The sequence below is a fragment of the Aquila chrysaetos genome, chromosome 2 (genome assembly GCF_900496995.4).
Source record: "Aquila chrysaetos chrysaetos chromosome 2, bAquChr1.4, whole genome shotgun sequence".
Taxonomy (NCBI): domain Eukaryota; kingdom Metazoa; phylum Chordata; class Aves; order Accipitriformes; family Accipitridae; genus Aquila; species Aquila chrysaetos.
Window position 1 is genome coordinate 82,765,654 of NC_044005.1, and position 23,919 is coordinate 82,789,572.

Consider the following 23,919-nt stretch of genomic DNA (forward strand, 5'->3'; position numbering starts at 1 on the left):
TACAACCTTACAAGTAAAAGGGTAAAAAAGTATGGGTTTGGTTTGGTTTTATTCCTTCTAGTGCTCAGAACTCCAGATGTGGCAGGCAAAACAAAACTCTAATGCACACTGAAAGAAAACAGTACCAACTGAAGTTGCAGATTATTCCCCTGCCAAAAGGTACAGGGAATTTATGCAGCATCTACCACTAGGGGTAAAAAAAGTGAACATGACTAATTTTGGAAATCCCAATAACTCCATTAATTGATACTAAAAAGCATCATTAATTTGGGGGGTGGGGGGTGGGGTGGAGGAGGGGACGACCCCTTTACCAGTGAATATTCTACCTGTAAATTTAAATACCACCCAAGTTAACTAGTTGGATTCAACAGCACAACATTATGCACCACTTACCATGTATTACTATTCTTACTCCAATTTTTTAAACTTCTGAATACAGTTAAATCAAGTGCAGGTTATATACACATACATATACACACACATATATATTCATTTATTTACATATTTGTTATTTAAAGGTGTAAGTTAACAGTACCTTTTCAGTCATGATTACAGACATTGCATATGGGTAGAAATGGTGAAAAACTGATTACTTTCACCTTATTTTGCTGAAGTAAGTGGTAGGACATTTCTACCATGTATCACAAAGAACATCTCATCTTATAGTCACATCTGATTTCTCACCATCTGACTTCTTACATGTCATTTGGAGCTATGATGTGCTTAATTTACTTGCCTAATCTGGAAAAAGAAGTAAAATGGACTATGAGAGAAAGAGTCACAGAACACATATCTATAGTCTTCGTTTAATAAAGAGGTCAGAGCAGCAATACCTACAAACTTGCACACATTTGTGTGAGTATTGTGAACAATGTAGATAGATGTTACTGGTAAATCTCTTTGCAGCAGTCAGGATTTCCTATTTACAGGAAAGTAGAAATAGTATCAACTGCTTTGCAAAACTTGTGTTATTAATCATATCATGCAGTGATGGCCATAAATACAACATGACATGTTATTTTAACGACAGCAGTTCCATACTACTACTTAACCATAAGTCCTAATAAAAATCACCATCTAATGCAAACAACTTCAAACTATTTTGATTTGATCTCACGATGCTTAATTAAACAGGAAGCAAACAGCTATCTCTAGCTGTAACTAGATGAGCTAATTTTCTGCAGTCTTTCCAGAATGATTGCATCCACAACACTAAACAGAAGTAACACTGACAATGCTGACAGTGACTTCCCTTTAGCCACAGGCCAGGGTTATGTGTTTACAGGCATTGCTAATATTCTCTACATTTAATAGAGTCAGTGAGGAATCTTATCCCAGCACCTTCCTAGGACTTAGCAGAATTTAACAGGACTCTGCAAGAAGGTATTCACATTTCATCATACTTCTTGGAATACAATCAAATGCAACCCCTGTGAGCATGCTTTCTCAGTCCTCTCACTTCCAGAATCTATTACAGGTCTCTCTCCTATTGCTTTGGTCAATAGGTATACAAAACAAACTGAAGAAATCAAACCATGCAGACCAGTATGTCAGTAATATGCCAACAGCACTCATTTGAGTGTTTCAAAATTCTGAAGTGCTCCACAAGAGAAGGGAACAGAATGCTAGCAAGCGTAAATGAACGTGCACAGGACACGAAGGACACAGAAGACAAATTCCCATCTATAAAACACAACTTTAGATAAAAATGATAATATATGATAGCAAGAACCTTGCATAGACTTAACATACTTACTGTGATATAGTTATTGCCAAAAAAAAAATCCAATTTTAATGACAATTGAAGCTTATTTCCATTCAGCTAAAGAAGGATATTATGATCCTTTGGACTAAACTCTGTGGGCAGACCACAGAGGTTTTGCAAGAAATTCCTAGTTTTCAGGCTCAGCTCTAACCATTCACATGGAACCAAATGGGGAAGCGTAATAGCTGTCCACAATGTTAAGTGCTCAGGATTTTCAGTAATTTGAGTCCAACTCCTCATTGCTTTTTATTAGCAAATTACTGTACCCAAACGAAAGAAAACAAAATGTTTTTCCAACTACAACCAACAAGAAAATTCTACTAATTCAGCTTGACTCAGAAACAACAACAGCAATCCACACATTTATGGCTTCAAGTCATGCTTTTAATTCTCATGCCTAGTTGTATAAATTTTGACTATAAACCAAATTCATTCAAAACACCTCTTCTGTATTGTTTATTAAAATATAAAACAAACTCCAGACTACCCTCTTCAGTCAAGATCACACCAGCTAACAGATCTCAGCAGCCATCTCTCTTCACATGAATATCACCTTCAACAACAGTTATGTCCCATTTGAACAATGCACCTGTTAACCTCCAGGCTTCAATCTATATGCAAAAAAACCACTAAGGAAGCTATATGAAAGGAGTAGATCTCCTGATCATTGATTCACTGCCCTAAACCTGATTTCTGGAAACTAACATTACTATGGAGTTCACACTATTGACATTGTTAACTTGGTGTTCAGCGCATCACTGTGGCAAAGACTGTTCAGCTCCTAGCAACAGACATCTTGGTGAAGCCACTTCACAGTTTTGCACAAATACTCTGATTTCGTAGACCTGGCTGTTCAGAGGAATACCACAAAGGACTATACCAAAACCAAATAAAACAACAACAACAAAAAAACCAACCCCCAAACCAAAACCACACAAAAGAACTCAGGAATACTGAAATCTAAAAGTCCTTTTCTTTAGCCTTTGGGGTTGAAATTAAAATTAAATATTAACTTTTACTTCAAGCCTACATACCTAGGATGCACTTGGACCACCTACTGTCTTGAAATCCCCATAACAATTGCATGTTACTGTTTTTTTTCTTCAAACTTGCATTTAAAGAAAAGGTTTAATGTAAATTCAATAGTAAGTTTGGGAATCAAAATGAGTCATGTAAATGAAAATGCATTTTCATGTTTCTTCTGACAATTACATCACTTTTAGCCTGCTATTAAAGCAACTTCAAGAGCTAACTTTGTTTGTAGAATACAAAAAACGTTTTGAAACATAACAGTATTTTGACTTACTTTATGCTCAGTTATACTAGGTAAGCATAGCCATTCAACATATAATAATGTTATGAAAAGAATGTCATTTTTGCCAATACAGAATAAGAATCATTCACTCAAAATCTTTAAAATTCACCTGTTATATCTCACTACAACTAAAGTATGAAATGGTAATTTCCAAATAATGAAAGAGAAATACAGATAGTAAGTGGTTCTACTGAAGCTAATTTTTACAGTCACTGGTAGAAGAAAAAAAAATTCTATTTTATTTTATGATGAGTTTAACACAAAAATACAACTTAATCAAGAACTTGACTATCTAGTCCCCTGATAACCAATGAAAGCAAGGGCAATATGCTTAACTACATTAATACTTTGTTACCATGACATACTCTTCCACTTCCACAGATTTCAGGGGGATAAGATTTTACAGGTAATATATGCTGGACTTTTATTACATTTTTCTAATATCTTAGAAGAGAGCAAACATTTTCTTGAAGTTCTATAATAGCCTTTATACATCTCAGGAGAATTCAAGCTTAGCCATCTATTTCCATTACAGTACTACTGATGTACAATTAAAAAAAGATCAGATTTTAATCTGCATAGAGGAATTTCAATTATATTTATATCTTTATCTCTTAGATGTCAAATATTGTGGCTTGCTGTCACTCTAGGCTGCAGATTTGTAAGGTTTAAATAATTCAAGAATAAAAGTAGTAAATGACATTCAATTAGAGAATTATAATTAAAAATGTGACAGAATAAAGATCCTTTTCTGATTTATGAATCAAAATATGTTCCCAAAATAGTAGGCACCATTACCCAATACAAAGGGGGCAAGTAAAAAAAGAATCTAGCTGCAAATCAACCCCCAAATCTCAAAGAAATAAGAAAGTAAAATACCAAAACCAAACGTAATCAACTGACTGATAAAGAAAATATTCCTGGGGATTTAAGGAGGTGGAGGTTGTTTTAAAGAACCACCACATCATCCATGCGTTATGAATTGCACTGGCGATAGTTGTGCATGCTTAAAAGCACTGCCCCGAAGATGATATCAAGTGCCTATTTTTATTTTCATTTAAATACACGGGGTGGGGGGCGTTATAATATAATTGGATAGACCTACAAAGCATTATAGCGTAAGCACTTCTAGTTTACATCTATACGTTATATTTGTTTATTCCTTATGATCGTGTCTCCCTCTAGTGGCTGGCCCTCAGAAAAATGTACTTCTACCTGCATTCAGACCTGTATGCAGAATCACAGGATAATTCAAGCTGGAAAGGACCTCAGGAGGTCTCCAGTCAAGCTCCCCCTCATGGAATTTCTGGTTGGCCCTGGCAGAAACATTCAGCACCAGCTGTTTGCAATCAAGGTAAAGCCTCACTTCTGAATCCAGATTCAAGGACCTCCTAAGATCATCTAGAAAAATGGAAGAGCCAGGAAAATCAAATCACTGGAACTACCTCATTGGGATGTATCTTCTTCCCAAAGTTTCACCACTTCTTAACAGAGTAGGAGACCTATTCCTTTGCATATTGATGCAGTATATGGCTGGCAAGTTGTCTGACCTCAGTTTCATACATGATCATCACATGTGGAAGAAACATCTAGAATATATTAATAATCAACTGAAGCTCAAAAGCTTCATTGTAAGGGTTTGCTTCTTTACCAATCACAGACTCTGAGCAAGGTTAAGTCTGAGTAAATGCTCCTCTTCCTTCTTCCAGGAAAATGTCTGTCATGAGGACCTTCACTAGCAGGAAGGGATGAGGAGGCACACCTCAGACAGGAACCTCTGACAACTAGAAAACAGCCTGGTTATTGCCACTTGTGACCAACTGCTACAGAAAACAACAAGCTGTATGCAGTAAGATGATCTGGAAAATTAAGTCAAGAAGAACAAAAGGCTTCACTAACCTGAATACCACCACATCCCCCAGGAAAGAGTTCTAGAACACAGGGGCTAAAGAGCCATGTCTTGTTCTGAGTAAGAGGTCACAAGGACGAAAAAGCTGTTCTGTCATCAGGGTAATTTTGTAAATATAGTAACACTTAAGTTTTGGAGATTATTAAATAAATAAATAATTTTTTAAAAACCCAAATCTTCCACAATTTTCAGATGCACTTCAGTAGTATATGCAACAATAATATCAGTGCAATATCAAATTGCAGTATCAAAGGAATTATTTTTCAACACAGAAGTGCACAAGCAGCAACTGTCTCTTCTGTAAAAAGTGGTAAATAATCAGAGTACTAAAGAAAGAATTTTATACCACCATGCACCAAATACTGCTAAGAAAAAGAATATATATCACAAGTATGTATGTAGCAAAGGAAAGCAAAAAGTGATGGGTTGCCCTAAAGTCATCTGTCTGCATCAAAACCTTGATTCCAGGCTATTAGCTCAAGAAGTAACTGAATAATGCCCTAAGGAAACTGATCCAGCTTTCACTCTTTCCCTTGTTCTAAACACCACATTATCTTTCAAGTCTCCTATTTCACATTCACAGACTAATCATATAGTCAAGTAACAGCCAAGTAACAATCTCCACTATGAGAGGATTTTATTTTCAACTCATCAGAGAATTTTTGCAACTGTACTGTAATTAATTAATTTGCCTTGATTGATCTTACTACTTTCTTGTTTCAAATACTTTAAAAGCATACTGGACTTACTCCCCTCTTCTTTTTTTTTTTTTTTGGGGGGGGGGGGGGGCCGGTATTTTTTAAGCAACAAGAACAGCATGCAAAAGAATCTATGGGAATTACTATCTGTTTAGAGTAAGATTACGTTTTATAGAAAAAACAAACCAGCCCTAAAATAACACTGAGGTTATGAAGCCAACTGGCATAACCAGTCAGAAGTAACACATCTACCACCATTTGACAGTTGATCCGATCATCTGAACAATAATAATTTACCATTTAGGCACTCCTAGCCTAGCAATGAGCAGAGTAATTTTAATTACAGTGCCTAAAGAAAAAAACATTTTATTTTGCGCTTTGCATTTGCGTCTGTTGTGAACGTGCCAGTACATGATCATTCCCCCCCACCGCCCAAAAGAGCATGTCGACTGGTTTCAGTGCTTTCTTTGTAGGCCCTACTTGTTTTTTATTTTATTTTTTTCCCCACTGAATACATGGTTTCACACTTCATTTACAATATCCTTTACAGTTTCCTCTCTAAAGCTAAAATACTGTTTCTTAAAAACTTTTCTACAGTGTTTTTATCAATGAGCCCTGGGGTATGTCCACATCAGTGATTCAGAGCATGGGAGGAGTTCTTTTTAGTGCAAATTTTCCTTGCCTATGCTTAACCTGGTGGTAGGCACTCCAGTGCACCGCTGATGTGTCAAGATAACTTCCTTCCTGCTGAAGACTGAAGTTGTGTGCCAAGAATTATTAGGATTAAGAACTGGTGTAAATGTTGAAGCCATTAAAGATGAATGTGAATACACAATTTTGAAACCATAACCATTTGCAGCAAATTGAACACTCCCTCTTTGCAATACACCAGTCAGTAACAAATAGTCTTAGTCTTTAGCAAGTATCATGCATGTATCTTCACAATGCTCCGGTAAGACAAAACAGTATAATTTTCTCCACTCTACAGGAAAGGAACAATGGCATGAGTGTCAGAAAATAAAAACGTCAAAAGAAGAAACTACCAATAAGAATTGTATTAATCTTCATTTTTTCAGGACATTAAACATTATGTGGCATTTTACTGTGAAAAACCACAGGCCACTGACTTCTTCAATTACAGGTGTGAAAAATCAGCTTTTTTTTTTACCCAAGTCTGAACTTGGTTATCTATAACTTGAGAAGAATGAAAATTACATGGAAATAGCAGCCTGCTTCTGAAAAATACAGTAACTACAACCCCTTGCTTCATTCACAATACGCTTTCTAAGGTTTGAAGCTAAACACAGGATCATAAAACTTAATTTATTTCTAGGGCCTATCAAGAGTTTCAGGACATGGTTTAGTGGGCATGGTGGTGTTGGATTGACAGTTGGACTCGATGATCTTAAAGGTCTTTTCCAACCTAAACAGTTCTATGATTCTGAGAGATGCCATAGCATAAAGTCATAACCCTGTGACTGAAAACAGGATCCAAGGTGCATCCATGTCTTCATACATGTGCATACACCTAGGGTCAAAGCACAAGCAGGTGGAATCGGACCTGTTCACATGGTATTTTTTTAAAACAGAAATAATAAATGTATATATTTACACTTATTTTTTCTGATAGCTTGTTTTTATTATTTCAATTTCCTTTAAGCACAGGGAATTGCAAGTGAAAGTCTGTATTTTCCTAATTCAACTAGGAATTAATTGGCATTCAACTGCAAAATTTAAGTTATTACCTCTCTTCAAATACTTTCTTGAAATCTTTGTAAGCGAATGCACGTTGGATTTCTTTTTTAACAAAATACATATCTCCTCTTATATCCCATTTAAGGAGCTAGATTTACAGAGGTTTAGGTACTCCTTCAAATTATACCTTCAAATCCCTTTCTCCTTCCCAAAAAATCTGCAGACCGGTGGATTTATCTTCTGGGACTTGAAAGAGACATACGTACCATAATTCATTGTAGTTAGCATTACTTTCTGCCCCGTATCTTGTATAAATAGCCATGTCCCAGAGAACCTAAGCTAACAAAAGATTGTCTACCAAACACTCCAAAATACTTCATAGTACTCTGGAAAGCTGAGATCTCACAATATTAGATGCAAAGTATCACAGTCCAAACAAAACGGACATAAGGTCTGAAACATCTGCTCTAACACATACCACAGGCCAGGCAGAGACAGATCAAAGAGGAAGCCTGCTTGATTCTACCTAGGCTGTTCAAGGCAAAGAGCAGGTCACAAACCTCAAAAAACTGGCATGCATTTTTCACACTTGCAAAGAGACAGCACATATGTTACACTTTCCTCACTCACAATACTCTCAAAAATATTAGCAAGGGTTAGACCAATGACTAATATATCAATAATACTGCCCATTGCACTGAACAGCATTTTCTCGCTATTTCCTTGAACACACTCGTCTGTCTTCATTCACCTCCAGTTTCTTCTTTTATTCTTAGACTAAATTTGCTAGGGCAAGCTCACCTTACACATAGCTGTCCAATTATTTTTATTTTTTTCTTTTTAATTAACCAACAAAAAAAGGCTAACCTTGCCTTTCAGATAGAACTGTTTGTAGTCAGTTACCTGCCTGGTGATTTAATTTAGTCCCATAGTACCTGTATTTCATAAAGGACATTGGTTTCCTAGTGATTTAGTGGTAAAGCAAGATTTTTCTAGTCCTCATCTATAAAAAGCCTCTTTGTGGCTTGCCTTTTTTCCCCATGCTTTAGGAGAATGATCAATAAAATTAATAAAATCATAAGCAAAGAAGAAAAAAACTCCCACCTTTAAAAGACATTACTGTGCCTTTTGCCCCATTACCTACTTTAACAAGCATCTATCCAAATATGTAGCTCGATGTACAAATTAACTACATCCTCACATTCACATATTTAGATATTTTTCATTTGTTGAATTACCTTGTCTGCATCCACTTTTCCTCTGATAAATTCTTTCTTCCAAAATTCCAGTGCCTGTTCCAGAGTCAAGCCAATGCCTTTTAAGAACAGTCCGTATTGCATACGGCCTCCGTGACGGAGATGATGGTTATCACGTAGGGCTTTGTGCAACTGGCGCATGCAAAGAGGGAATGATTTCCCAGAAAGCTGTCAAGAGAAAAATTTGTGTTTGAGGCATACCGATCCTTTAATTTGTAGGATATATGCTTATTATGATTATTAATTAGCTCCACTTGAAAATGCCAATGGCTGTAAGAAAAAATATGCATGTGCAGAGCACCTTGGGACTGATGATAACACAAGTGTGTCCTTAAGCCATCACATCCAATAACCATCTCAAGAACAAAATCCAAAAGACAGAGTAATACAGGTGGTAATATCAGAATATTTTCTGTTACAAAGCAAGAAAGGTTTAACTGCCATCAGAAAAAATATATCCATAGTTCCATTACAATGTTTCTTGCTTCTTCCTTATTCTAGAATGGCAAGGTGACCTTTGTTAAGTTTTCTGGGGTTGGGGGCGGGAGGAAGATTATTTGGGTTTTTTTAAACATCTTTGAAAAACTACAAGCAGGAGTAAAATCCATTACAACCAATCTGCAGGTTTTTCCCCTGAAGAATACTATTTCTTAAAAAACAAGATCTCAGAGATAAAAAAAATGTAATGTTGAAGTTTACGTGGGCTTTGCATTTTTATTTTTAACAGCTGAGTCATGCCATGGAATTCACTACCAAAGGAACACTGTCATGGTTAAGACAGACACTGAAAACACAAACGATTTCTGAAGTTCAGATAAAGGAGTTGTAATGTGTTTTTAATTGTCTCTGCACCACTGAGGTGGTTTTACATCCATTTTATTTACTTCCTTGTTTTGAAAAACCCTTCTGTAACTCAAAAGTCAAAAAACCAGCACTGAAAAGGCTAATATTGCAACGCAATAATCATAAACTAAACATCATGGGCTGCAAAATTATTAAATAAGAAAATTTTGTTAAACTCAACTTATAATTGTGTTAGGTATTTGTGAAAGTACACAAAATTAAGCAGCAAATTAAGCAATTCATACAGCTCCAGTCTAAATCCTGATTAGATGCATTTTCAGTTAATTCTGCTCCTTTTAAACTTTATCATAATTTCATTAAGTAGTTCTCAAGAGTTACAAAGCAAGTATGAATCAAAAAAAGATAAAGACTCTATACGTTAACTGTACAAAGAGTATCTGAATTTTAAAAGTTACGTATCAACATACAATATAGGTCAAACACAGAGGACTTACAGCATCAATCTGTTCTAGAGAAATCTTTCCAGTGTTCTTTTGCACGCTGTAATCTGGGCCAACATAAGAATGGCTGGAAAAAAAAAGCAAACAGTACATCATTTAAAACTGTTCAAAAAAATTGGGTTTTTTTTTAAGTTTACAAATTTAGAAAGAAATTGTTTTACCAATTAAGGGCTGCAAATATTTTGTATCAGGCAAAACCAAGAAAACAGTATTTGACAGTTACATAAGTAATTAAGATTTATAAAACCAACATTAGAGTAAACATGGTAAAGAAACCCTCCCTCCCTTTACCTGAAAGGGGTAGTGAGGGGTCATTCAGAATTCAGATCAGAGGACCACGCTACTGCTGAGGCTGAGAGAGACCTCTGAAGATCACCTAGTCCAACCCCCTGCTGAAACCAGTTACCTACAGCAGGTTGCTAAGCATCTCATCCAGCTGGGTTTTGAGCATCTCCAAGGACAAAGACTCCATAACCTTCTGAGCAACCTGTTTGACCACCCTGGCAGTAAAAAACTGTTTTCTTATGTTTAAGTGGAATTTCTTGTATTTCAGTTTGTGCCCATTGCCTCCTGGCCTATCACTGGATACCACTGAGAAGAGTGGTATCCCCCTTATCAGACATCTATTTATATGCGCTGATAAGATTCACACACACCCCCTCCTGAAATTTATCTCCTCCAGGCTGAACAATCTTGGCGCTCTCAGCCTCTCCTTGTTATGTACTGGGGAGCCCAGGACTGGACACAGCCCTGCAGATGTGGCTGAGTAGCGGGCAAGGATCACCTCCCAATGCCTGCTGGAGTGCTCTTCCTAATGCCACCCAAGAGACCGTTAGCTTTCTTTGCTTCAGGGGTACAGTGGTGGCTCATAGTCAGCTTGTTGTCCACCAGGGCCCCAAGGTCCTCTTCTGCAACCCTGTTTCACAGCCACTCAGCCTATACTGGTACCTGGGGTTACTCCTCCCCAGATGCAGGGCTTGGTATTCCCCTTCGTTAAACTTGATAGGGTTTCTGTCGGCCCATTTCTCCAGCCTGTCCAAGTCCATCTGAAAGGCAGCACACCCATCTGGTGTAAAACATTCCTCCCAGTTTTTTATCATCTTAGACTTGCCGAGTGCCCACTCTGTCCCATCACCTAGGACATTAAAGAAATAGCTAATTCTATAGAGGAGCCGGTATTGACCCCTGAGGTACTCCACTAGTGACTGGCCTCCAGCTAGTCTTAACACCTCTGATCACAAACCTCTGAGCACAGCACTTCAGCCAGTTTTCAGTCCACTTCACTGTCCATTTACCTAATCCATATTTCATCAGTTGTCGATAAGGATGTTGCAAGAGACAGTGCCAAAAACCTTGCTAAAGTCAAGATAAACAATACCTACTGCTTTCCCCCCTATTGAGCCTTCTGTTATCAAATGATCAGCTATGAGGTTGGTCAAGCATAATTTCCCATTCACGAACCCATGCTGACTGCTTGTTTTGCGTTTGTGTGGCATGGGTTTTTTTGGTAGCAGGGGAGGGTCTGCAGGGCCGGCTCCTGGGAAAAGCTGCTCCAAGCTCCCCCGGCTCGGAGCCGGACCCACCGCTGGCCCAGGCCGAGCCCCTCAGCGACGGCGGTCACGCCTCTGGGAGAGCAGATTCCAGAGGGGAACGGCCCGTGAGTCGGGGGAGTGGGATGTGAGAGGAACCGCTCTGCGGATACCGAGGTCAGGGAAGGAGGAGGAGCGGGGGAGGAGGAGGAGGGGATGCCCCCGCAGCCCGCGGTGAGGCGGCAGGCTGTCCCCCCCCAGCCATGGAGGGGAGCGGGGGAGCAGATGCCCACCTGCAGCCCAGGGAGAGAGGAGCCCACGCCGGAGGAGGTGGGTGCCCCCAAAAAGGCTGTGACTCCATGGGAAAGCCCGCACTGGAGCAGTTTGTGACTGAAGGACTGCAGCCCGCGGAAAGGACTCACGTTGGAGAAGTTTGTGGAGGACTGTCTGCCGTGGGAAGGACCCCATGCTGGAGCAGGGGAAGAGTGAGGAGTCCTCCCCCTGAGGAGGAAGGAGCAGCAGAGACAACGTCACAAACTGACCACAACTCCCATTCCCCGTCCCCCTGTGCCACTGTGGGGGAGGAGGTATAGAAAACTGGGAGTGGAGTTGAGCCGGGAAGGAGGGAGGGGTGGGGGAAGGTGTTTTAAGATTTGGGTTTACTTCTCATTATCCTTGTTTTGATTTGATTTGTAGTAAATTAAATTGATTTTGTTTTTTCCCCAACTTGAGTCTGTCTTTTGCCCATGACCGTAAGCGGTGAGTGAACCCTCCCTGTCCTTGTCTCAACCCACAAGCATTTTTATATTTTCTCCTCCCCATCCCACCAGGGCCGCGGAGGAGGAGTGAGAGAGCGGCTTTGTGGTGCTTTGTTACTGGCTGGGCTTATACCGCAACACCACTCATGATCACCTTCTTGTCCTTCATATGTCTGGAACCGAGATGAGGCTGACCAGCCTATAGTTCCACGGATCCTTCTCCTCATTCTTTGTGAAGGCAGGGTTTACTTTTGCTTTCTTCTAGTGATCAAGAACCTCTTGTACTTTGCTACTTGTGTAGCATTTTAAAAACACAAACAAACAAACTTATGTATCACTGTGAACATCTACCATGACGGAAAAGTAAAAACTCAAAAACTACTTACGTGTACCAATAAAAAGCTGGGAAGGCTTTTACTGCAGTACTGACATAGAAACACATTAACTCCTGACAGTAGCTGTCTAGCCAAAATAGCCCAGGACTTTGCATGTGCTGCCTCATCTTTCATTCATACTGCAACGAAACTACTTCTGATACATGAGCTAGATTCAGGTAACCCTACACTACAGCAGAGACAGTCACGTCGACATTGTCACCAAAGTCATTTCAAATCAAATACAAGCGTCTAATGCCCAGCTTTTACTTTTAAATATGCAGACTTCTTGAATGAGGATATATGCAGGGCTGCAGAACAGGCCAAGAGAAATGCTTACAGCAGAACCCAACTGAACTCAAAAGTGACAGTACAGCAAGCAATAAAGCTAACAGGGACTTTGGATACAGCATATTGGTCCAAAAACCAGGTTGTAAAGTCTGGGTAAGACCAAATTTCTTTGTGCAAGACAGATTTTGCAAGTAACAAAGATAATTTCTTAAATCTTCTGAAGGCATATAGAGGCTAACTCCAGAAAAAAAGAATTTAGCTAAATAATGATGCTAGGTACTACAGATTATTTTGTAACATTTCAATACTGTAAAGTGTGAAAAGCACATAGCCAAGAGTTGATTTTACTACAGTACAAATCATTTGTTTAATTATACATGCATTCATTTGGTCTAGCACACACTGGAGCACTAGGCAAGCTTACTGTACTTAATAGTTGGTTTTTTTTCATTACTCAACAATGGATAAATAATTAAAAGTATTTGAGCTGTGTATGTCTATTACTACTGATTCTACTAAAGTATCTAAATTTCCTTGCAGAACCAGATCTGCATCACTTCACTTAGGCAAACTACAAACAAAACAAAAAACACAGTCCCAAAAATATTACAATCAAAGCACAGAACAGCAGAAAACAGCTGTTGCTTAGGTAACTTCACTTTTTTCGAAAACAACCAATCAGGAAACTGACCAGTCAGTTATCACATTCCAGGATGAGTGCTGGTAACTTCTTAAGCTGCTCTACCCTAATCACTTCAGATCATCTGCTTGTGCCCTACAGTGTTTATTAGAATCACACCAATACTGAAAAACATTGCTAAGCTAAAGAAAACCACTTCTTCCTAGCATCCGTAGAAAGGACTGGCCTGGGAAGAGGAGGCCCAAAGGAAGACACAAAAGTTTTCCTATACAATACGTGAACAAAGTAAGACTTCAGAAGTTACTGCTAAAAAGAGGACATACTCTCTGAATCTTGCAGACCATTACATCCGGACTTGGTAGAAAACATTACTGCAAGGCCAGAAATACCAATGGAAGGGGGTGGGGGGGAAGGGGGCGGGGAAGAAGAAGAAATTATACTTTTTGGACTCTGAAAAGCTCAACTATTCTCAGCATGGTAAGGAAACAAGAAAAGTTTTTCATAAATGTTTCCTTATTTTTACACTAAAAAGTAGCATATGACCTTTGCAAGATCACAGTTTCTCAATATCTGACACCACTCACCAAAGAGCCGAACCCTACAAACAGCCTTCAAATGCTGTGCTCTGACATAGAGTGTGCTTTATCCATCTGTCCTGGTTTCAGCTGGGATAGAGTTAATTTTCCTCCTAGTAGCTGGTACAGTGCTATGTTTTTGAGTTCAGTATGAGAAGAACGTGGGTAACACTCTGATGTTTTCAGTTGTTGCTAAGCAGTGTTTAGACCAAGTCAAGGATTTTTCACCTCCCCATGCCCAGACAGCAAGAAGGCTGGAGGGGCACAAGAAGCTGGGAGGGGACACAGCCAGGGCAGCTGACCCAAACTGGCCAAAGGGGTATTCCATACCATGTGAGGTCATGCCCAGTATATAAACTGGGGGGAGTTGGCCTGGGGGGGGATCGCTGCTCAGGAACTAACTAAGTATCAGTTGGCGAGTGGTGAGCAATTGCATTGTGCATTGCTTGTTTTGTATATTCCAATCCTTTTATTATTATTGTCATTTTATTATTGTTATTATTATCATTATTAGTTTCTTCCTTTCTGTTCTATTAAACTGTTCTTATCTCAACCCACGAGTTTTACCTTTTTCTTTCTGATTCTCTCCCCCATCCCACCGGGTGGGGGGGAGTGAGTGAGCAGCTGCATGGTGCTTAGTTGCTGGCTGGTGTTAAACCACGACACCATCCAATATATGTGGTAGATTAGAGCCGGGCATATCCAATATATGTGGTAGATTAGAGCTGGGCATGAAGAGGCCAGCACTGGTCATGTGGCCTTAGAGAGCTAAGCAGTTAGATCCCTCTCCAAAGGAGCTGAAGGGACTAGAGCTTTTGGGTTTGCCATTTTAGGTGCCAGGTCTTCTGATTTCCTACAGTAGAGATTCCCAAGGTCCCTTGATTTCACCAGAAGAAAACACCACTTTGATTTCTCCATGGATTGCCACTATTTCCCTCTACATTTCTATTAAAAAAATCTCAACAACCTTGTGTGGTGGGTTGACCCTGCCTGGACGCCAGGTGCCCACCAAAGCCGCTCTATCACTCCCCTCCTCAGCTGGACAGGGGAGAGAAAATATAACAAAAGGCTCATGGATCGAGATAAGGACAGGGAGAGATCATTCACCTATTAGCATCACAGGTAAAACAGACTCAGCTTGGGGAAAACTACCTTGATTTATTACCAATCAAATCAGAGTAGGGTAATGAGAAATAACACCAAATCTTAAAGCAACTTCCCCCCACCCCTCCCTTCTTCTCAGACTTAACTTCGCTCCTGATTTTCTCTCTACCTCCTCCCCCACAATGGCGCAGGGGGACAGAGAATGGGTGTTGGGGTCAGTTCATCACTCGTTGTCTCTGCCGCTCCTTCTTCCTCAGGGGCAGGACTTCTCACTCTTCCCCTGCTCCAGCATGGGGTCCCTCCCACGGGAGACAGTTCTCCACAAACTTCTCCAACATGAGTCCTTCCCACGGGCTGCAGTCCTTCAGGCACAGACTGCTCCAGCATGGGTCCCTCACGGGGTCACAAGTCCTGCCAGCAAACCTGTTCCAGCGTGGGCTCCTCTCTCCACAGGGCCACAGGTCCTGCCAGGAGCCTGCTCCAGCGTGGGCTTCCCACGGGGTCACAGCCTCCTTCAGGCATCCCCCTGCTCCGGCGTGGACCTCCCTGGGCTGCAGGGGGACAGCCTGCCTCACCATGGTCTTCCCCACGGTCTGCCGGGGAATCTCTGCTCGGGTGCCTGGAGCACCTCTTCCCCTCCTTCTTCACTGACCTGGGGGTCTGCAGGGCTGTTGCTCTCACATCTTCTCACTCCTCTCTCTGCCTGCAGTTTCTGTCATGCAGCAACTTTTTTTCCCTTCTTAAAATACGTTCTCCCAGAGGCACTACCACTGTCACTGATGGGCTTGGCCTTGGGCAGCGGTGGGTCTGTCCTGGAGAGGGCTGGCATTGGCTCTGTTGGACATGGGGGAAGCTTCTAGCAGTTCCTCACACGAGCCACCCCTGTAGCCCCCCTGCTACCAAAACCTTGCCATGCAAACCCATACACCTTGAAAAAAAAAAAAAAAAATTCAGACTATCCTTTGTTCTCTGGACAATGGTCCTCATTTTTTCATGTCATTAATGTTGCCAAAGAGCTTCCTGCTGCTGGTTTGAAAACGCATTACAACACAAACCAACCAGGCTTGTGATCACCCTCACTTTCTTGTGCTCTTTTTGCTTCCAGTTTTAGCTCTTACTTTGGACTTATCCTTTCTTTTATTCCTTGTACCTTGTAGGTTACTTCCTGATCCTGATCAAGCTTCTTACTCACCTGAAATATCTGTAGCTCTTCATAATTTCTTTTTGTGGTTTACTGCAATGCAAGCATATCTTGCAACTAAAGATCAATACATACATTCACAGCACTGCTGACCAAGAAGAAACCTCCACTATATCAATAGTTTCCAAGAGTGGGACCTATGTCTTTCAAATCAACAGCTGCAGGACTGTTCTAATAAATACTGTATCATTCACAGATGTGTTAGTATATCATGAGATTTAGTAAGGATATGAAGGGCACTTTATAGATGTTGAGAATAGTAAATGACACCAGTCCATTAAGGTGCGCATTCTTCTTTTCTTGCTTGTGAGATGAGCGTAAGTGAGGAGGGTGAACATGTCTGCATGAGTATTGTGTTACCCATTAAAAAAATCCAGTCTTGCAAAACACTTGGTTGCTGTATCAACCTTGTGAACTACCATTTGAAGACAGAATTAATAGAATCATACAAAACGTTGGTTGTAAAGAACGGTAGAAGACCATTTAGTCCCACACCCCACTTCAACTGGGACTACTGCCAATACTAGTCAGGTGAGACGTGGCTTTTTCTAGCTGCTTCCTAAAAATCTCCATGAACCAAGATTCCACATCTCTGGGCAATCTGCTGCACCTATCATTCTAGCAGAGGCATTTTTCCTAATGTCCAATCTGAACCTCCCAAGCTGCTATATGTGACCACTGTCATTTGTTACATCCTCTGGTACCATCAAGAATTCCAATACTGTGATGTTTGCCCTTCAAACACTTTTAGGCTGCTATTTGATCATTCCTAAACCTCCTCGTCACCAGACTAAACAAAGTCAACTCAGCTTCTCCTTATAATTCATGTACAGGCACAGTCCTATAGTAGATTGATGGGATTACATATGACAGCTTTTGTCTATCTTTGAAATTATTCCTGCTGAAGATTTTAAATAGTAGAGTGTTACGACCCTGTAATTTCATCACGAAACCCATATAAACTCCTTTGCAAGTAGGAGTTGCAGAAGTGTTCTTCTCATGCATTTAGACATAAAGTTTCCATTTCTATTAAATTGCTAAAGTTTTAGCAATTTAAAATCTCCTTGTAGCCTACTGTGAGCATGTTGCATCAAATACTTTAACATTTTAACTAAAAATGTTCTCTTTTTTTTTTGTCTAGTACAATTAATATTAGAAAGCACCAATGAAACAAAATAAGACAAAATGAGGATCTAAGTTACAGATAAAATATTTGTTTAGTCCAGAACAGTCCAATTACAAAATACATGTTATGTCCATTTAAAAAAAAAAGGGCACGGATTAAAATATCTATGCAGACATAATCCACAGTGAAATGACCTTTTCTGAGGACTAGCTAATTTAAAAGTCACAAGCAGATATGAATAGCTGCCAAAAAATGTGTGGGGCATTAACAACCAAACAATGGTCTGTAACCTTCAATTGTATGCTCTTTTCATATGTTTCTATGTAAGTTTTGCTCCCCTGATAAAGCTCGATTGACATATGCCAAAAATAAAATACTGCTGTAAGAATTCACACAATGAAGGTAGAGGAAAACCTACAACTAACTAATACTCTCCTTTCTTAGGAGCAAGATGAAGGAAAAACAAATCACAGATTCACAGAAATAAATAACAGAGAAGACCTATTTGATCATCTGTCTGTTCACTGCCAGTGCTTGTTTTTCAAGTTGTAAGGTTTGATTTATTTTGTCTATTTTAAAGGAACTTCCAAAAAGGCAACTTGGAAGCAATTAGTGACAAAATGTACTAGGAACAGCCCCTCCATTTTCGCAAAAGCAAAATGGAAGTAAGTTACCAATCGTTAAACATACATACCCAAGTTAACATAAGAATGTGAAAAAAATACCTTTTTGCATAAATTCAGTATCCCTGTTAAAGTAGCTGATGTTAAACTAGCTTTTTTTGCAACATTTCCTTTTCCCATATTTAAAAAAAAAAAAAAGCATAGAGAGGATTGTGTTTGCTGTGATACTGAAGGCTGTTCCACTTACATAGATGCACAGCATATATCAAAAGAAATTTCAAATTTCTCAGTAATTGCTCCTAGAAAGCACGATTTATAAAAAGCTAACCTAATTGCTCTTTAGCTTCAAATGGAGAAAGGTATGCCACAGAGGTGCATTTTTTAAAATCCCAATGAGACGTATAGTAATAAAAACATGGAAGGTTATTGACATGCAGAAGTATCCTCTAACCAGCTACGTAACAGTTACACTGCAATAATTTTTTTCATTTATTGCTCTTCAACAAAGTTCAATCATATGTAAGTAAGCAGAGATACAATGAAAGCTATTTTTCCTATTCTGATTTACACTAAAAAGCAATAAAACATGAAACTGTTCCTATGTAATAAAAATTACAAGTTGTTTTTTTTTTTTTTAAATTAGAATAAAATGTCAGGTTTTGGGTACTGATACCTCGAGCAGTAGAGCACCATAGGAAATAAAAAGCATGCTAACTATATCTGCATTGTAAGTCCGGTGCAGTGCTGTCATGACAGAACCTCACCGCTTCCATTTCTAACTCATCCAGCATCGTTTCAGTGATCCTAATGCAAAGCTGTACGTGTTCAAAAACAGAGCTTTCATTAGTGACATTCAATATTTAAGCAAATTTCTACCCTTAGAGATATTAAAAATTCAACTAAATAAATACCTGAGCAACCCAATCTAACCAGACCTGCATTGAGCAGGGGCTAGATTAAATGATCTCCAGAGGTTCACTCCAAGCTAAATTATTCAGTGATTCTAAGCCAGTGCATCTCCCTCTAACTATATGGTCTTTGTCCTCCTGCATGCTACCGTAGTAAGAAAACTCTCTCAAACAATACAAAGTGGTAAAAAGCAATCATGTGTGTAAGAAAGAGACCAGATCTATGCTTAACCTGAAGAACATCAGAAAAGTATTTTTTCTTAGTCTTCATCCCCAAACACATTCAAAGAAAGCAGAAAGCTTCTATATACTGTATACTACTAGGAGAGAGGCAGGCTATTTTAACTGTGTCGTAGAACACTCTTAATGGTTCACATTTTCAGCTCTCTCTTTAGGTCCATTAAAAGAAGAAAATAGGACTTCATTCATCAATGACAGTGATGGAGAAATCTCCCCAAAAGATCATAGAGCATAAAGTATTTGCAACACGGAAGGTCCATACTCTGAGCAGTGTAATTTGGAATCTGTTTTGGTCATAAAGAAACTTAACAACTTCGCCTTTACTATAAAGAAAAAATAGCTTTTGTAAAAGCTACAAATACTTTCTTGTTACTTAGAAGAAATACCAGCTCTATAAATTACGTTTTGTGTCATTCATAAAGCTTTTGTTAAGTTGAAGGTATACTTTGAGAGGTTTTTTTCCAGTCAAAGCCAATTGCACAGATGAGGCATCTGAAAAAAGACTGTAGCTAAAACATTCTAATAATACAATTATTTTATCTGTGTGAAAGAATACACTCATGCTTTCAGTTTATGCTACCTGAGATGATTAAGCAGAGGTTGTAGTCTCTCATCAGACTGTATGGAAGGCAGCGATCGTGCTGTCAGCTGAAAGAAAACAAAGGTTCAATTAATAAAATATTAGCTTCAAAACAATTGATAGCACAAAGCAGGAATGATGTAAGAAATCACCCTGCGTTGCTACAACTTTACACAACATTGGATAGGACATACTTTCTCCCATTAGAAGTAACTAAGCACAACTTTCGAGAACCTGAAGTTAGCAGAAATATTTACAAGTTAATGAAGTTAAACACTGAAAAATAATTTTTCTAAAATTACAATGTTATTTGAATTAAATAGCAAGACATCATTGAAAGTGCTATACTTTTTTCCAAACATATTTGAACTAGAAGTCATATTCTACCTAGACAGCCTTCTAGCAATCACATAATGTAAATATAGTCCATTAAGTCATATTGTATACAATTTACATTTGTATAGAAAAATTTGCATAACATTTAGCACTATATAACTTTTATACAGACATGTCCCTGTGTACACTGTTTTAAATGGGCATAACCTGTATTTTGTAATTTTACTGTTCTAAACCAAATACATACTTCTTTCTTGTTACTTTCATATGACTAGTTAAAACATCAAGCTTTTTCTGAAAAAATAAACGTAGTAGTCTATAAATCAACAAGTACATGTCACACTATTGCAGAATACTAGTGAATTGGTGTATTAACTAAAATAATTGGAAAAACATGTATTAAATTTGCTTAATATCAGTATATAGGTGTCTACCTTCACCTATAAAAGTTACAAGCATAGCAGTTCTGATACTGCTGACATACATCTAATATAAAATATTTAATATAACATGCATTTCATGATTCTACTGCTGCCAAGTTAGGCTGTATTTTGAAAACTACCTTCGTACAAATTTAAAATTTCAACATATTTCACCTTGTATAGATTACCATTAAGTTCCTAAGTATTTTACAGGTAACTTAAAATAGCAGGCATACAGTTATATATACTCTTCAAAAATCTTATTTAAAAACAAAAAAACCAAAAAAACCCCACCCCAAACCTTTTAGCACCAAGAGTGTAGCTTCACCTTGCTGGCTCCAACACACAAGTAAAGGCAAGCATTGAAGTAGGACTGACTAGCGGGCTGCAACTTCTATTTATAACCCACAAATATACCCTGGAAAAAGCTGCACTCAGTGTTTGGGTACATGGGGTTTATTTGTAACCATAGGATCCATCGGCTCGTAGGTAGACCGTGTGGATATGGAGGAGTTTAATATTTTCCTGAAAGATCACCCATTCATCACATCCATCTCATAACCTTTGCTGCTAGGCAGAAGTCAGACGGGGGCCAGATTTTAAACTCGTGCCTGAAGCTAGCAATACCAACCATCAGCTAAATAAGAGGAGGTTCAAAACAGATAGTCTGTCAAGTGAAAGTTGAAGCAACTGAACACAAGGACAGCAGGGAAAGAGGAATGGGCCATTTCAACTGTTAAGCCAGTCCTGGCCTGCAGCAGCAGCTCTTCTCAGTCTTGAGTAACTCAAGTGTACTCATCCCATCCGACTGCTGCAGTAAAGGTAAGTCAGGCAGTCTTAGCAATCCATTCACCTCTCTTTTTAAAAAGGCTGGTATCTTGGCAATTACAGCATTATCCGCATTCCCTTATTTTATGGAGCTAGACTGAGATGCATACGGTATACTAAAAATTCAGTAAGCTCTGTATTTATTCAGAAGTTTCTTTTGATAAAAAAAACCTAATTTTGTTACCACTGAGTATTAAAGGCCAATACACATATTGTTCTATATTCGTGTCCTCTGCAAAGTAACGCTCTAATTTTGTTTTAAACACAATCAGAAAACCAGAAATTATTTCTGAAGAGAACTTGGAAGCTCTCTAAATACCAGCCAAGTTATTCCACTTGGCTAAAATCAGAACAGAGCCTGAATTACCTGAAATACCATCTGCTTCTCTTTCTGTTAATAACTTAACTGATACAGAAAACAATATTTATGTGCACACTTACATACATATGTATATTTTTATATGAGACAAGCATACAGTATTTTTCTCTATACAGTACTTCAAATACTACAATTATTCAGAAAAAACCAAATTTTTTCCTTGTTATAAACAGTGCATTTAAGACAAGATGATGTTTATGAAAGTCAAAGTGGACAGTGATGTAAGAAGCAAAAACCAGTAAAATTCAAAACCTGCAAAAGTAGTGATATTATTGTCAAAGTTTATATATGCAATAAACTACATTGTTATGGAGACATTACCAATGAACAGAAATACTGTTTTAAAACTAATTTGGGAGACTTGTAGGAATTGAGGTAGAACCAAGAACTAGTGATCTTGGTGTTTAACCAAGTTTTTTTCTTGGTGTTGCAGTGAAAGAATATGGAAGAAGTGGACTACACTGGCTTTTTCGGGAACCACCATTAAAGGGGAAAAAAACATAATCCCTTGAAGTCACAGGAGAATCCACATGGCCAATGTTTTTGGTTTTTTTTCTTACTGTCTTGTGTTTCACCAACAATTATGGAATCTGCAAAATTTACGAGCAAAATTAATCCCCATTTTCCTCCGTTATGTTGGCTGGAAGGACAAGATAAAGTTCTCTACAGAATATGCTCTTGTGAACATAAGATCATATACCTTTCAACTCTCAGAACAAACACTTTGTTAGGGTAATTCAAATGTTTATTTTCAGGAAGATGTGGGATCCTCATGACACTGTCCTTTTCTATCTGAAACTAAGGATAGTTTTCCTTAAACACAGTTGAGGAGACCTCAACACAGTTGAGGAGAGACCATCAAAACTTTTGAACAATTTTAAATGAAAAAGCACATTTTCCTTTAACTTACCTGGATTATAAAAGTAAAGGGTAAAATTTTAATTTTAATGTATAAAGTCTTTCCTCACAACTGTATTTTTTCTAACTGAGCCACACTGTAAATAAAATTAGCTTTTACAAAGGTGGTGGTAAATGCTAGTGTTTTCAAACACTAAGAATTTTATGTCCTTTTTCAACAGTCGTCTTCTAAAAGGAAAAGATAATCCCAATTACAGAATCCCAACTGTGATTCTGAAGACTTTTTCCAGTCACTCTGAAATGAAATTTAGACAAATTCCTGCAAGCACAGCCTTGCCTTCATCTCTATATGGTACTCAACACAAAGATCACCTTACCAGAAAAAAAAAAAAAAAAAAAAAAAAGGAGGAAAAACATGCTATTCAATATTTTAGATACATGGAAGACATCAAAATGTTGGGAAGCAAGGAGCATAGCTCCCAACTCTAGTCATGCTGAAGCAGTTTAATTTACAGAGAACATAAAACACCACAGACAAGCTATTTCCAGTCCTAAGGCCTGGATAATCAGAGGAGCGGGCAGAGTGAGCCGCAGATAGAATATGTGGACACCTCAGAGTTGAGCTGAGATGGTGAAAGCTGGGGTGAGTGATGTAGATCATTAAGGCAAATTAAGCACCATGTTATCAACATCACACATTTAAAATTGAGAAAGGAGGAAGAATACTTAAGCATATGAGGAAAAGGAATGAATAAACTGAAATCTGAGACGACATCGTCAGTCCAACTCCATACTAGCTTTAGTACCAGAGTCACCAGCTGTCTTTGCTGCAATTCAGATTGCCAACAGTAAAAAAAAAAAAAAAAAGGACACAAGCATTGGAGGGAAAAATCAAACCAGAATCTTCATATATTTGAAGTAACCAGAATTTCCAAAAGCAAGCTTTCTAAAGTTTTGACAAAATTCAGTAATATTGTTATGCAATCTTGTAGAAGAAGAGCAAGAAGCTGAGTTCTTCTTTTCTATTGAGCTCTACGCAACAATCACATCTCTAGTGTTCACTATGCTGAGTTTGAGGCAAAGAAACAGGACATTTTCATAAAGCATGAAGAAGGTAACATTTTGAGAATGCAGAAGGCACATGATGATTGGAAAACTACATGAACATTAGAATTATTTAAAATCTGGCATTGGTACTTCAAGTA

At 38.5% G+C, this 23,919-nt stretch overlaps 1 protein-coding gene across 2 annotated transcripts in view; it reads right to left on the minus strand.

The window, feature by feature from the left end:
* The window catches only part of PRIM2 (DNA primase subunit 2), a 133,813-nt gene that overhangs the window by 38,290 nt on the left and 71,604 nt on the right, over nucleotides 1-23,919 (minus strand). For both annotated transcript variants that reach the window (XM_041121013.1, XM_030004955.2), the window contains 3 exons: nucleotides 19,892-19,959; nucleotides 9,937-10,009; nucleotides 8,621-8,806 (listed from right to left, as the gene is read on the minus strand). In XM_041121013.1, coding sequence (XP_040976947.1) covers nucleotides 8,621-8,806; nucleotides 9,937-10,009; nucleotides 19,892-19,959 — 327 coding nt within the window. The remainder of the gene's footprint in view (nucleotides 1-8,620; nucleotides 8,807-9,936; nucleotides 10,010-19,891; nucleotides 19,960-23,919) is intronic.